The 13,080-nt window shown below is 43.6% G+C and overlaps 1 protein-coding gene across 2 annotated transcripts; it reads right to left on the bottom strand.

Annotated features, from left to right (window-relative positions):
* Nucleotides 1-7,214: 7,214 nt before the first annotated feature.
* Nucleotides 7,215-12,489, bottom strand: LOC123188854 (glutamate--glyoxylate aminotransferase 2). 2 transcript variants are annotated; one of them, XM_044601127.1, is made up of 12 exons: nt 11,982-12,489; nt 11,769-11,886; nt 11,380-11,461; nt 11,190-11,277; nt 10,931-11,089; nt 10,335-10,508; nt 9,970-10,101; nt 9,212-9,277; nt 8,932-8,996; nt 8,735-8,826; nt 8,429-8,585; nt 7,215-7,574 (listed from the first exon to the last, which is right to left on the bottom strand). In XM_044601127.1, the coding sequence occupies exons 1-12, from the start codon at nt 12,165-12,167 to the stop codon at nt 7,454-7,456; spliced, it is 1,440 nt and encodes a 479-aa protein (XP_044457062.1). In that variant the 5' UTR covers nt 12,168-12,489; the 3' UTR covers nt 7,215-7,453. The 2 variants fall into 2 exon arrangements, with proteins under 2 accessions (XP_044457062.1, XP_044457063.1); XM_044601128.1 differs by lacking the exons at nt 7,215-7,574; nt 8,429-8,585 and adding an exon at nt 8,651-8,681.
* Between the last annotated feature and the right edge of the window lie 591 nt (nt 12,490-13,080).

The following is a 13,080-nucleotide window of genomic DNA, read 5'->3' as shown; positions in this document are numbered from 1 at the left end:
TCAAACGAAGTCCAGATGGCACAAAACTTGACAGGCGGTCTACCGGTAGTATACCAAGGCTGCATGGCAAGTCTCGGTCCAATCCAAGAACGTTTAACACCCGCACACGAAAAGAGGTAAAATGGGACACCGGAGGACATAGGAGCGCCGGAATGCAAAACGGACAACGGGGAAAATGTTCGGATGCATGAGACGAACACGTATGCAAATGCGATGCACATGATGACATGATATGAGATGCATGACAAAGACAAAAGCAACACGGAGACAAAACCCAACAACGAGGAATCTCATAACTTAGTGCCGGAAATGGCAAGAGTTGGGATACAAATATGGCAAGTTACATATGGGGCGTTACAGACACCTCGAACGATGGCATGTAACCCGTTTCACATCAGCACGGAAGAATTCCCTGTGACCTGGCAAGAAGAAAACATGGAGGCGTCAGCACAAACATGTACATTGGCACCAGTGTCAATTAACCAATCAGGAGATTGAAGTACTGAAAGGATGGTAGGAAGAATACTGTACCCAGATTCCTTCATATCAGTATCACTGATGACAACATTAGCGGACTTGACGCTCTTCTCATGTTCGCACTCCTCAAAGCAGTTAGGACACTTCGGAGCCCAGTAATTAGGATCACCGTAGACATGGCAAAGTCCCTTCCCCTTCTTATGAGAATTCTTCTTGAAGTTGGTAGAGTGTGACGGCTTGTTCTTTGTATCAAATTTGCCTTCGCCCTGAGTTTTGTTCTTGTTATTTTTAAACTTGTTGGGCTGGAAGTTCTTCTTCCGTACCATGTGGGCACTAGAAGCTCCTTTGGCAACTCGAGCACGTGTGTCCTTTGCTCTCGCCTTCTCTTCAACATCAAGAGTACCAATGAGATCCGCAATGGAAAACTCATGTCCCTTGTGTTTCAGGGAAGTATCAAAATTGTTCCACGAAGGTGGAAGCTTGGCAATAATGCCTCAGGTAACAAATTTGTCCAGCAACACACACTTGAAGTACTCGAGTTCCTTTTGCGAGTGACTGTATCTCATGAGCTTGTCGTACAACAGAGTGCTCATCAGTCATCTTATAGTCATAGAATTGCTTCATGACGTACAACTCGTTGTCGGCGTCCGAGGCACCAAACTTGGCCTCGAGCGCAGCCCACATGTCCTTGTCGTTGTAAAACGACATATACGAATCCACAATGGAATCATCAAGAACACTCAGAAGAGCGCCTTTAAAGAGAGTATCGATCTTCTCAAAAGCTTCCAGCTGTGATGGATTAAGATCGCCCTCAGGCTTGCCCTTAGTGGCATCATAGCATCCCATGGTCTGAAACTAGTAGGCTGCTCTCGTGTGTCACCTCTTATATTGCACCCCCTTAAAGGCAGGCGGCTTCAGATGCGCAGCAAAACCACTCAGAGTAGATTGCCTATATTCAGGTTTTTGGATTGTTGGAAATATGAGCAAATTACTACGAGATTTAATCTGAATAAACAGAAGATAAATCATGACTGCAATAGCAGAGATTAAACTAATCATGCGAACTAGCATAGTAGATGAACAGATCACATTTAGGGCACATACTAGAAACATGAATTCTACCATGATCTCAAACATGAAGGATAGAATCACATACGGTGCAGTGGGAGCAGCACAACCGGCGTTGACGTTGTCGCCCATGTCGTCGAGGATGAGGTTGTCGAGGTCGGGGAAGAAGTCGTCGCTGCCAGCAGTCGCACAAGTGCGCTCCCCCAAAAACCTGATCGCCCTTCTCCCGTACAGGATCACGAGAGGCGGGGTTCCGGAGGCCTGCTGTCCCTTCTCCTGGTGCACGCCGAAAGGAGGGATGGAGAAGACTTGCTTGGCGGCGCAATGATCTGGAACGGTGGTGCGAAACCATACGAAGCGGCAGCGGGGTAGACGTCTGCCTGACTATATAGTGCGGGCCGGGTAGGTCGCGGGAGGTAAACCCCACGTTCGAGTCGTCACGGTCCAAAAGAATCGGAAACGGTTCAGTAATTAACGCGCCCGTTAATTATTAATTAATGACTCATTAATTTTTCCCGAGCAGCAAAAATATAGACAACGTGCATAGCTCTGTCCTCGGCTCGGCTCAATCCCGCAACCGGCGACGCGTCGTGACAAGGCGTGGCGCGGCGAGGCGAGCGAGGAGGAGGAGCGCGCATGTAGGTCTCCTCTTCTCATGCTCATACAAGTGGTAGAAGAGCTCACCTTATAAAGAGGTGCAAGTCTCTCTCAACTTTCATGGTGGGACTAAACTCTAGTCTCACTCACTCCACTCACATGTGTGCATTAATGGGCCAAGAGAATTCCAGAATTTTAGTTGGTCTTTGGGCCAAAGGCCTACTAGCAAAATTCCAATAAGATGGTCCACATTTGTGAAGACTATCTCAAACCCTTGTTGGGGAACGTAGTAATTTCAAAAATTTCCTACGCACACACAGGATCATGGTGATGCATAACAACGAGAGGGGAGAGTGTGTCCACGTACCCTCGTATACCGAAAGCGGAAGCGTTAGCACAACACGGTTGATGTAGTCGTACGTCTCCACAATCCAACCGATCCAAGTACCGTACGTATGGCACCTCCGAGTTCAGCACACATTCAGCTCGATGACGTCCCACGAACTCCGATCCAGCAGAGCTTCGAGGGAGAGTCCCGTCAGCACGACGGCGTGATGATGGTGATGATGATGCTACCGACGCAGGGCTTCGCCTAAGCACCGCTACGATATGATCAAGGTGAATTATGGTGGAGGGGGGCACCGCACATGGCTGGGAGAGATCAACAGATCAACTTGTGTGTCTTGGGGTGCCCCCTGCCCCCATATATAAAGAAGCAAGGGAGGAGGAGGCCGACCCTAGGAGGGGCGCGCCAAGGGAGTAGGATTCCTACTCCTAGTAGGAGTAGGTTTCCTCCTTTCCTAGTCCAACTAGGAGAAGGGGGGAAAGGAGGGGAGTGGAGAAGGAAGGGAGAGGGGGGCCGCGCCCCAAACCCTTTGTCCAATTCGGACTGGGCTTGGGAGGGGCGCGCGCCACCTCCTGGTTGCTGCCTCTCCTTCCCACTAAGGCCCATTAAGGCCCAATACTACTTCCCCATATTCCCATAACTCCCTGGTACTCCGAAAAATACCCGAATCATTCGGAACCTTTTCGATGTCCGAATATAGTCGTCCAATATATCGATCTTTAAGTCTCGACCATTTCGAGACTCCTCGTCATGTCTGTGGTCACATCCGGGACTCCGAACAACCTTTGGTACATCAAAACTCATAAACTCATAATATAAATGTCATCGAAACTTTAAGCGTGCGGACCCTACGGGTTCGAGAACTAGGTAGACATGACCGAGACATGTCTCCGGTCAATAACGAATAGCGGAATCTGGATGCTCATATTGGCTCCCACATATTCTACGAATATCTTTATCGGTCAAACCGCATAACAACATACGTTGTTCCCTTTGTCATCGGTATGTTACTTGCCCGAGATTCGATCGTCAACATCTCAATACCTAGTTCAATCTCGTTACCGGCAAGTCTCTTTACTCGTTCCGTAATACATCATCTCGCAACTAACTCATTAGTTGCAATGCTTGCAAGGCTTAAGTGATGTGTATTACCGAGTGGGCCCAGAGATACCTCTCCGACAATCGGAGTGACAAATCCTAATCTCGAAATACGCCAACCCAACAAGTACCTTCGGAGACACCTGTAGAGCACCTTTATAATCACCTAGTTGTTGTGACGTTTGGTAGCACACAAAGTGTTCCTCCGGTAAACGGGAGTTGCATAATCTCATAGTCATAGGAACATGTATAAGTCATGAAGAAAGCAATAGCAACAAACTAAACGATCAAGTGCTAAGCTAACGGAATGGGTCAAGTCAATCACATCATTCTCCTACTGATGTGATCCCGTTAATCAAATGACAACTCTTTGTCTATGGCTAGGAAACATAACCATCTTTGATCAACGAGCTAGTCAAGTAGAGGCATACTAGTGATACTCTGTTTGTCGATGTATTCACACATATATCATGTTTCCGGTTAATACAATTCTAGCATGAATAATAAACATTTATCATGATATAAGGAAATAAATAATAACTTTATTATTGCCTCTAGGGCATATTTCCTTCAACCCCGTGTCAGGAGGCAAGAACTCCTACTTTGCCAAATGTCAGGAGGCTTGCAGGAAGGATGTCGAGCGGGCATTTGGTGTGCTCCAATCTCAATTTGCTGTTGTCCGGTACCCCGCTCAGACCTGGTCGAAAGATCAAATGTGGGAGGTCTTAACTTGTTGTGTCGTCTTGCACAACATGACCTTTGAGAGTGAGCAGGAATAGCCAGCTTTTGACACTGAACCATATTACAGGCAGGGTCCTCTTGCCCAAGTTGATCACCAGCTACCGGCAACCTGGATTGCCTTCCTCAATATTCGTCAGGAGATCCGAGACCCATAGATGCATCAACAACTGCAGCAGGATCTGGTAGAGCACCTATGAAGGCTCAAGGGCAATGCCTAGCTTGACGTGTGATGAAATATGAGTTTTTATTTGTTGAACTATTTGATTTGTTTGTTGAACTATTTGATTGGTATTGATTTTCTGTGATGAACTATGTGATAAAAAATAGCTTCTGTCGAATTTGTGCCAAAGCACGCCGAATATGGGTTGAAATCGGTCCAATTTACGCTGAAAGTTGGCTGAAAGTGGGCCGAAATCGACGCCTATGGGGCGACCTTGGGGGGCTGCTGAGAACCCAAGCCCCCTCATATCAATTTTTCCGCCAACACGCCCTCAAATGGCGCTATTTCAAACTCCTGAAGGGCCAAACGGTTGAAGATGCTCTAACAAAAGCGCAACTACTTTAGTAGAACTAGCAGTACTATAACACTAGCCTACTGGGTGAGTGGTCCTGTTTGCCTCGAGAAAAGAAAACCCACGCTGGCTGCCTTTCTCTTTCGAGACTTGTAACATGGCCATTGATTTTATTTATGAGGAAAATGCTCAAGCGGCCCGTGTCCATGTGAACTTTTTTTTTTCAGGTGATGTGAACCTAATTTTCAGAACTTGCACCTTGTTTTGGCTCCCCAAAATTGGCTCTATTATTCAAAAACAGGAATTCGATTCAAGATACATGACTGCCGCAAAATTAGAATTGTCAATTTGAAATGCAATTCCAATGAGTTAGGATATCACCAAACGTGCAAACATGTGCTCTGTGATTGGTTTTGCACTTTTTTTTTTGAAAAGTTGGTTGAAAACCCCTCGTCATCATTGTGATGTACACAACCATATTTATTAAAGTACTTCCTTCATTCCTTTATATTAGTAGTATAAGACCATTATAAAACATACATTTTGCATCTATACAAGGTCACTAACAGTAATCGAGGCAAAAATTAATGATATTTACTAGCAACTTGTTTAATACTTGTATGCATGTAGTCATAATGACACTGCGCTATTTTTCTCATTCTTTTTTTGCATGCACGCGAGCGTATTAATGATCCTAGTAACAATAAGAAAAGTTGGCTTGCAAAGTACTCCCTTCGTCCCAAAATAGATGACTCAACTTTGTACTAACTTTGTATTAAAGTTGGGTCATCTATTTTGGAACGGGGGGAGTAGTCATTAAATTTTACCTTGATAGTTGTAATCTCAGTTTGTGGCCTTATATAAGGGAATGGAGGAAGTATATTGGATAGTGTAGGGTTAGAAGACATGGTTTTGCTTTTTTGTGTGTGTGTGTAGCTTGAACCACATATTTCCTCATGAAAATTTTAGGGGATGTAGTATACGCCCTTGGGTTCACGTGTAATTTTCTTAAATATTTTTTTTGAAACTTAAAAAACTGGTTTTTGTATTTTTCAAAAATCTGAGCTTCATGGAGCTCAGGGTCCAAAAGCAATTTCCTTACAACCATGTAGTCCCTCTGTAAACTAACATAAGAGCGTTTAGATCATTACTTTAGTGATCTAAACGCTCTTATATTAGTTTATGGAAGGAATACTATACATTTATATTGCAGTGAATTCGCATGGACCTAAGGTTTTATGTTGATTTTTTTCTAAGAAGTTGGTTTCACTTCTTTTCTCACCCCGTGTTGTATCCAAATATAAAATATTACTTTCTCTGTCTCATAATATAAGAATATTTTTTAACACTAATGTAGTGTGAAAACCGTTCTTATATTACGGAATGGAGGGCGTACTAGCTAGATGAGGTTTCTTGTGCGAGTTATATTGAATCATGGTTGCAGATGCACTAAAAATGATAAAAGTCCAAATACCTGGCCACATATTATTGCATTTTTTTACATCAAAACCTTCACTTATTCATTGGTAATCAGGGTTTTGAGTACATCATTTACATATGATGGCATTAACTGTTAGTCAAAGTTTAAATCTTGAGATGTGTGACTCGGTACAAGAGGGGGAAGAGTCTTGAGATCATGTCGGACGCCTTGTACTCGGCCGTAATTGGCAGAGGGTAGGATAACATAGTCTGGCCACAAGTAGGGGTATATATATAATATATTTCCCCTGATAGTGTGCTCAATAGCTATATGTTTTTTTGTTGTTGCGGAAACTCAATAGCTATATGTGATTGGTTCTTGTGAAAATGGGGACTGGGACTTGTGAACATCTAGAAGCATAAATACAGTACTGTATTATTCTTTGACTTACACTGGGCACGGTACTACAAAGTCGGCACGATTTCTCGTCGGTATGCAATTGGCACTCAGTCCTCTCCTACAATTTTAGTTTAATTTGCCACCACAGCAACTGCCTTGGTTTTCCTTCCCACGCTACGATACGATGACGGGAACGCGTATGGCTATTATTTTCGCCCATGTTATCTTCAACTATCTGAAATTCTTCACAAGACTTGTGTTAATTAATTGCCTTTGGAGTCGTCACTTGCCAGTCTTCTTTAGGACTGCCCTTATAACAAACTAGTAAATTGATAGGACGAGCGTTAGCAGCCAGGCATATGCCATTCAATTCAGGGGGTGCATATTTTTGTAGCAAAGTCAGAAGCAGGGAGTAGGTATTGCTGTTTTGTATCAGAAAACCAATTGATTGATAAGTACAGTAGCATATAGTAGTCCTCGTTCCGGTGCTGTGTGTCAGCATGCGTGCATGCATACTGCCTTAGCTAAAGCTCGAACAACAAGGGCGATCAAGCTCTTAACAAAGGGTGTTTAATTATTTATTATGGATCAATTATTGGAGCCAACAATTACAGTATCATCATATGTAGTAAATGGACCGAACATTTCCGCATATAATTTCCCCCTATACATATCAAGCATAGCAACCAGTTTTCTTCACCATAGTTACAGCTTACAGCTAATTAATCAACTTCAATTGCTGGTAGAAAAGAGCAGCATTGTATTATATGTAGATGCTGTTGTCTTCTTCTCTCTTCACAGCCTCGAGTGGTCCTGGTATTGCTCCATGAACGAGTCGTTGAACTTCTTGAAGCTCGACATGATCGCCGGCATGTCCTCCTCCGCGGGCAGGATCGTCGTCCTCAGATGGAACACCCTGCAAATTGTTCCATATCACAAAGTGCAATCTTATTACTGAGCAAGGACAAACGGTGATTGGTTCTGCAGTAAAAAAATATGATGATAATGGTGATGAACAGGAGGACTGGTTTCCTACAATGGTTCAACCAAGATGGGAATGGGCTGACGTCACCCATTTTGACACTGGCCCCGCCCAAAATTTCCAGTCCAATGGGTTTTTTGGGTCGGATTCGTGTGGAGACAGGGCCAGCGGAGTCGATCCTCATCAGCCCATCAGGATGAGTGGGTCGACCCAAATTTGGTTGCCCGGGGCTGTAGTATGCCGTTATGATAGTATATACCTTTGCAAGGGTTGTTAGGCTTGTGCTTACAGGAAAGTTTCAAACTATTGACCCAAGATTGCTTTTGTTCCAGAAATGCAAATATGCTAAGTTGTGGACTTGTGGTGCTAACATCTTCATGGTAGTAATAGAAACCAGGTCCAGGCCGGAGCAGGCCAGCCCATTCCCATTCTTATCAGGTTCATGATTAGCATAAGCCCAAAGTGCAGTGACAATTTCCATGTGTATCACAACACTGATGATGGGCCACTGTTCTCATATGCCCAGTTTATCATGCTTCACTTCTACTCCCTCCGTTCCTACATATAAGCCTTTTTAGAGATTCCAATACAGACTACATAAGGAGCAAAATGAGTGAATCTACACTCTAAAATGCATCTATATACATCCGTATGTGGTCCATAACTCCATATTGAAATCTCTAAAAGGTCTTATATTTAGAAACGGAGGGAGTAGCTAGGATCTCTTACACCTTGTAACTAAAAAAAATCATTAAAACAATAACTGATGATATCAGAAAAGCACTTACCCTTCTTTCTGACCAAAACCTGAGCCTGGAACAGTGGAAATTCCAGTGGCTTCCAGAAGCTTGAGGCAGTAGTAAACATCGGGCGCTTTGCCAGCGCTTTTTGCTACATCCATAGCTCTTTGCGGCAGCCGTATTTGCGGGAAAGAATACATAGCTCCTGCAAAAGCATAATAGCATAGAACATCAGAGACAAGCTTCTTTGCCATTGAAAAATATGCATTGCAGCGTATTTACGGGCAAGAATACATAGCTCCTGCTACAGATAATAGCCAGATAAAAATATGCAGTTTAGAGCTTTTATGTTACCTTCTGTGAAATTGCAGACAACATTTCGGCAACTATTGAAACCGTCTGTCATTATTTGTGCCCTCCTCCTCAAAGATTCAAGGATAGACTTACTGCAACGTCGGTTTGAGGCATGTTAGTACCAGCAAACACGCTAATGTTCTTTCATATGGGAAGTGAGGCATATAGTAAGAAATACGAAGGGCGGTGTTTTTAACCTTTCAGCAGAATACTTCAGGTACGAGATGTCTCCAGGTTTAGGAGGGTTCACCATAAGCCCCATCTGCGAATTAAAGAATCAGAACCATTGTATAACTTCTTAAAATAAAGCAAGATAACTGCAAAAAAAAAGTATGCTGATCACAACACAGAATACAACAGGGAAAACGAGGTTCTGGTTCTCAAGAATTTCAATAGTAGTTCATGGATTGCCTCCTCCTACCCCCACCCCGCCCAAGCAAAAACAACAACAGAATCATTAAACTTTGTTTCACTTACAAAGATCTGCCCAGGAACATTTGGACTCAGCGCGATTGATGCAACCTTGTAAATCTCGTCGACAGTCTGTCAGAACAAACAGAAGAGCAATTTGATTATGGGTATTTAAGAAAGTACTCCCTCTGTCCGGAAATACTTGTCGTAGAAATGGATACAAATGGATGTATCTAGAACTAAAATACATCTAGATACATCCATTCCTTGGACAAGTATTTCTGGATGGAGGGAGTATGTGTTACCATCCAAGCTTTAGTGTAAACGTTTGTACAATGGAATAAAGTGCCATCCTTATTTATGTGACTTGTCTTATTTACACGTTCAATCTCAACTTTCAAAGCTTTGAGGTTGGACACAGCTAGCAGCTGTAAATGAACCTCGAGGGACTGGTGACATACATATAACTCCAACATGCATTGTTCATTACCCAACAGTTTTTGGGGTATCCACAAAGTGCACTCCACTAAAAAAAGGAATATGTTGGTGCAACAAATGTAATTGCAACAACCTAGCTAGTACAGGATGGGTTTAGTGGATCATATTGCACATTGTAGTATATACACAACTGTACTGCTAAGAAAGAACAACAGCAAGGCTAGGAAATTCTGATGCTGATTTTTTTTTGCAATAATACATGAATTATGTAAAATCTTATTTATATATGTATTTCGTTTTTTTATAGCTGCATCCTTCATACATAGTAGTAAGTAACTTGTTCATAATCTTTAAGATAAATCATAAATTCTGTAGTGGCATGTTACCTTGGGAGGAATATTTGTCATTTCAAAGTACCCACCACGCTGTCCACACTCTCCCCAATATCCTTTGGACACAGTATGGAAAGAAATCAGCTGAACTTCCCTGCTTACTGGAGGACCCATGTCAAACATAACCTAGAACATGTTGAGAAAGGACATTGTGGTCAGCGCAATTGATATGTGAGAAAAAAATCCAATTATCTTTCAGTGTAACACAGCACGAGCCTAATCTCTTGTAGTAGTTTCTCGGCGTGCGGAAGCAAGTACTTGTCAATATGTGTTACTTAAGGGCAACTTAGAGTGCTCACTAGATTATAGACTTGTCACATGAAAACTATAAGCTTGAGTGAAGCTGTAACCATCGGTACCTTTCTTGCACTTATAAACGGACGCTCATCTTGATAAACATTCTGTTGATAAACTTCATCTGCAAGCAGAACCAAGTTTTCCTGATAGCAGAAGTTCAAAAGTTCCCTAATATTTGCTTCACTTAGGCATTGACCAGTAGGGTTTCCTGGGTTTATTATCACCATTGCTCGAACCTAGATTGGAGGGAAAAAAATATCATCAGAGCCAAATACAACTAGTATACATTAAGGACAACAATTTTATATAAGCAGCATGCCTACAACGATATAGAAAGAAGAAGAAAATCATGAACTATGAGAAGGTGAAACAAATTACACTGTCAACACAAAACATCCAACAAACAATTTTACAAGTGTTTCTTTCTTCAAGCTAACTATTAGACTACTGATCTTTCTTCCCAAGAGTTAGTAGAGGTTTTAGTGTAGAGAATGAAGATAGGCAAGGGTCTGATTGCAGAGACGACAAGCATAGCATTCTAGTTGGATAAAAATAATATGTAACCCCCTAATTGGTTACATCTGGTATTTCTGATGAGTATGTAAGACAGGATGAAATATACTACATGCTAAGTCCTAAATTATCGGTAAACACTTACAGTGATTCCCTTTGACCGTGCTTCTGCAACTGATTGCCGGGTACTGACAAGATCAAGTCCCCAGTTAGCCTCTTCTTCCAAATAATACGGGACAAGAGAACCACCAAAGAGGGAAATAGCAGCAGAATAAAGCGGGTATTGTGGAACAGGGACCAAAATCTGCCAAGAAAGATACATGCATCTCAACCACATTGGGTTTATTTACACTTATCTTAAGTAAGAATTTGGGGAAAGATACGGCTTTCAAGGATAACCATACCCCGTCCCTCTCGTTTCTGATAATGGCGTTGAGCATTTGCATCACACCTTTGCTGGCACCATCAGTGAGGTAGATAAGCTCTGGATCACTGCAATAAGTAGACCATACAATACAATACCAGTGTGAGGAGGGAGGAAGGATGACCAAAAAAAACTGAGATGTTTTAATCGTCGCTCTTGTTCAGTTTGACCTTGGATACCCATCACGCCTCTGAATGAACTCGGCAACTTCCTGCCTAACCCCAGGGATACCTCGGGAGTCACTGTAAGCACCTGATGAGATAGATTACAAGTTGTGTCAGTCAAACACACACACGCAAATATATACGTAAGAACTACAGAAACAATGGAACATAGTACTGTAATACATGAGTGAGTAGATAAAAGTGGATAATTATTTGTTATGTGAAGAAATTAAAAATCGTCAGCTCTGCATTTGTTATCCACTTCCACTTGCATGCATATATATGGAGTAAAAAAAAGGCACAAGTGTCAGTGCCTGAAGAAAACCTAGAAACATCCTGGATTAGGAGTAGTAGAAAAGAAGGGATGAATTTTGGGCGGACGAGAAATATGTTACCTAAACCGCCGGGCGCGAGGGAGAGGTAGTGCTTGGCCCTCGCGATGGCATCGGCGGGGAAGATGAGGCCGACGTTGGGATCATCGAGGAGGAAGGGAGCCTGGCAGAGCGCCACCACCTGCGCAGGGACAAGGACACGGACAAGTAAGCACCGACCTCCAATCAATCCTGTTTCCTACTGTAGGTTGGTGAAGAGAAGAAGAGGATAGCAACCTGGCGGGGGAAGGTGAGTGGCTTCTGGCCGAGGGCGTGCGGGTTGCCGACGTTGGTGAAGATGATCCGCTTGCCCTCCTTCTGGAGCTCGGAGGCGCGGAGGTAGAGCTCCCCGCGCACGGCGTACTGCACCTTCTTGACGTTCTCGTTGAGCTCCTCGTAGTCCAGGGCCTTCCTCCCCATCATCTTCTCGTCTTCTCCGGACGGAGGCAGATCCCTCGTGCGCCGCCGCAGAGGGGGAAAGGTGGGTGTGGGGGGTGATGTGGAGAAGAAGGGAACCAAGAAACAGGGGAGCAGGTGGGAATTTGTAGTGTAATGGCAGGGCAGCGAGATTCCTTGTCGCGTTGCTGGGCGTGCGCAGTGCAGATTAATCAAGCGCGGATAATGTGGAGGAGACGAGACGGCATCCGCTCAATTTTCTTGCGCACCGAAGAGAATGAGATTTGCGCCCCGAAATTGAGTGGGGAAAGGACTAGGAACTCGGGATGGAGATAAGAGCGGGAATGGCCACAGGTTGGGTTATCACCTCGCCTGCGGTGGACAAGGAACAAGCTCCTCTTGCCTGCCTGCCCGCCCCTTGGCACCTGGAGGGGAGCGCAATAATGCAGCAGCAGCAACAATTCTCTTCCTTGTCTCCATCTATCCGTCTATCCATCTTCACACACGTAACTGGCTCTGCTTTGTTCTCCATGGGATAGGAAAGATGCAAAATGGTGCTAGTAAATTGTTTCAGTTTCAAGAAAACAAGACTGAAACAGGGTAGTGTTGGGCATGTCCTAGCACCAGCAGCAAATTCAGGCCAGATTTAGTAGCATCTCATATTGCATTGCAGCAACACTAGGAACACAAATTACCCCATTTTGTTTTCCTCTTTGTATCTTTTTTTTTTCAAAAAGGGGGCTCCCCAGCCTCTGCATCAGAGTAATGCATACAGCCATCTTATTAACCAAATAACAAAATGTGCCAACAAGGTTTGAAAGTCTCCAGCTCAAAGAAAGAAAAAGGATAAATGCAGCTCACACAGAGCTAAAAGAGGCTAGACACACAAACTAGCCAGGGAAAGGTGCCACAACCGGCTGGCTAAAAATAGACAGGAAAA

This window comes from Triticum aestivum, chromosome 2A (assembly GCF_018294505.1).
Source record: "Triticum aestivum cultivar Chinese Spring chromosome 2A, IWGSC CS RefSeq v2.1, whole genome shotgun sequence".
Classification (NCBI taxonomy): domain Eukaryota; kingdom Viridiplantae; phylum Streptophyta; class Magnoliopsida; order Poales; family Poaceae; genus Triticum; species Triticum aestivum.
This window is presented reverse-complemented; position numbering and strand designations above follow the sequence as displayed.

What these genes read in the sequence shown, in the direction of transcription:
- LOC123188854 (XM_044601127.1), bottom strand. Translation starts at nt 12,167, where the DNA reads ATGATGGGGAGGAAGGCCCTGGACTACGAGGAGCTCAACGAGAACGTC. An exon ending in CACGGTCAAAGGGAATCACT is followed by an intron (nt 10,509 to 10,930) that starts GTAAGTGTTTAC and finishes CCTCCAATCTAG; the next exon opens with GTTCGAGCAATGGTGATAAT. An exon ending in CTGAAGTATTCTGCTGAAAG is followed by an intron (nt 8,827 to 8,931) that starts GTTAAAAACACC and finishes CCGACGTTGCAG; the next exon opens with TAAGTCTATCCTTGAATCTT.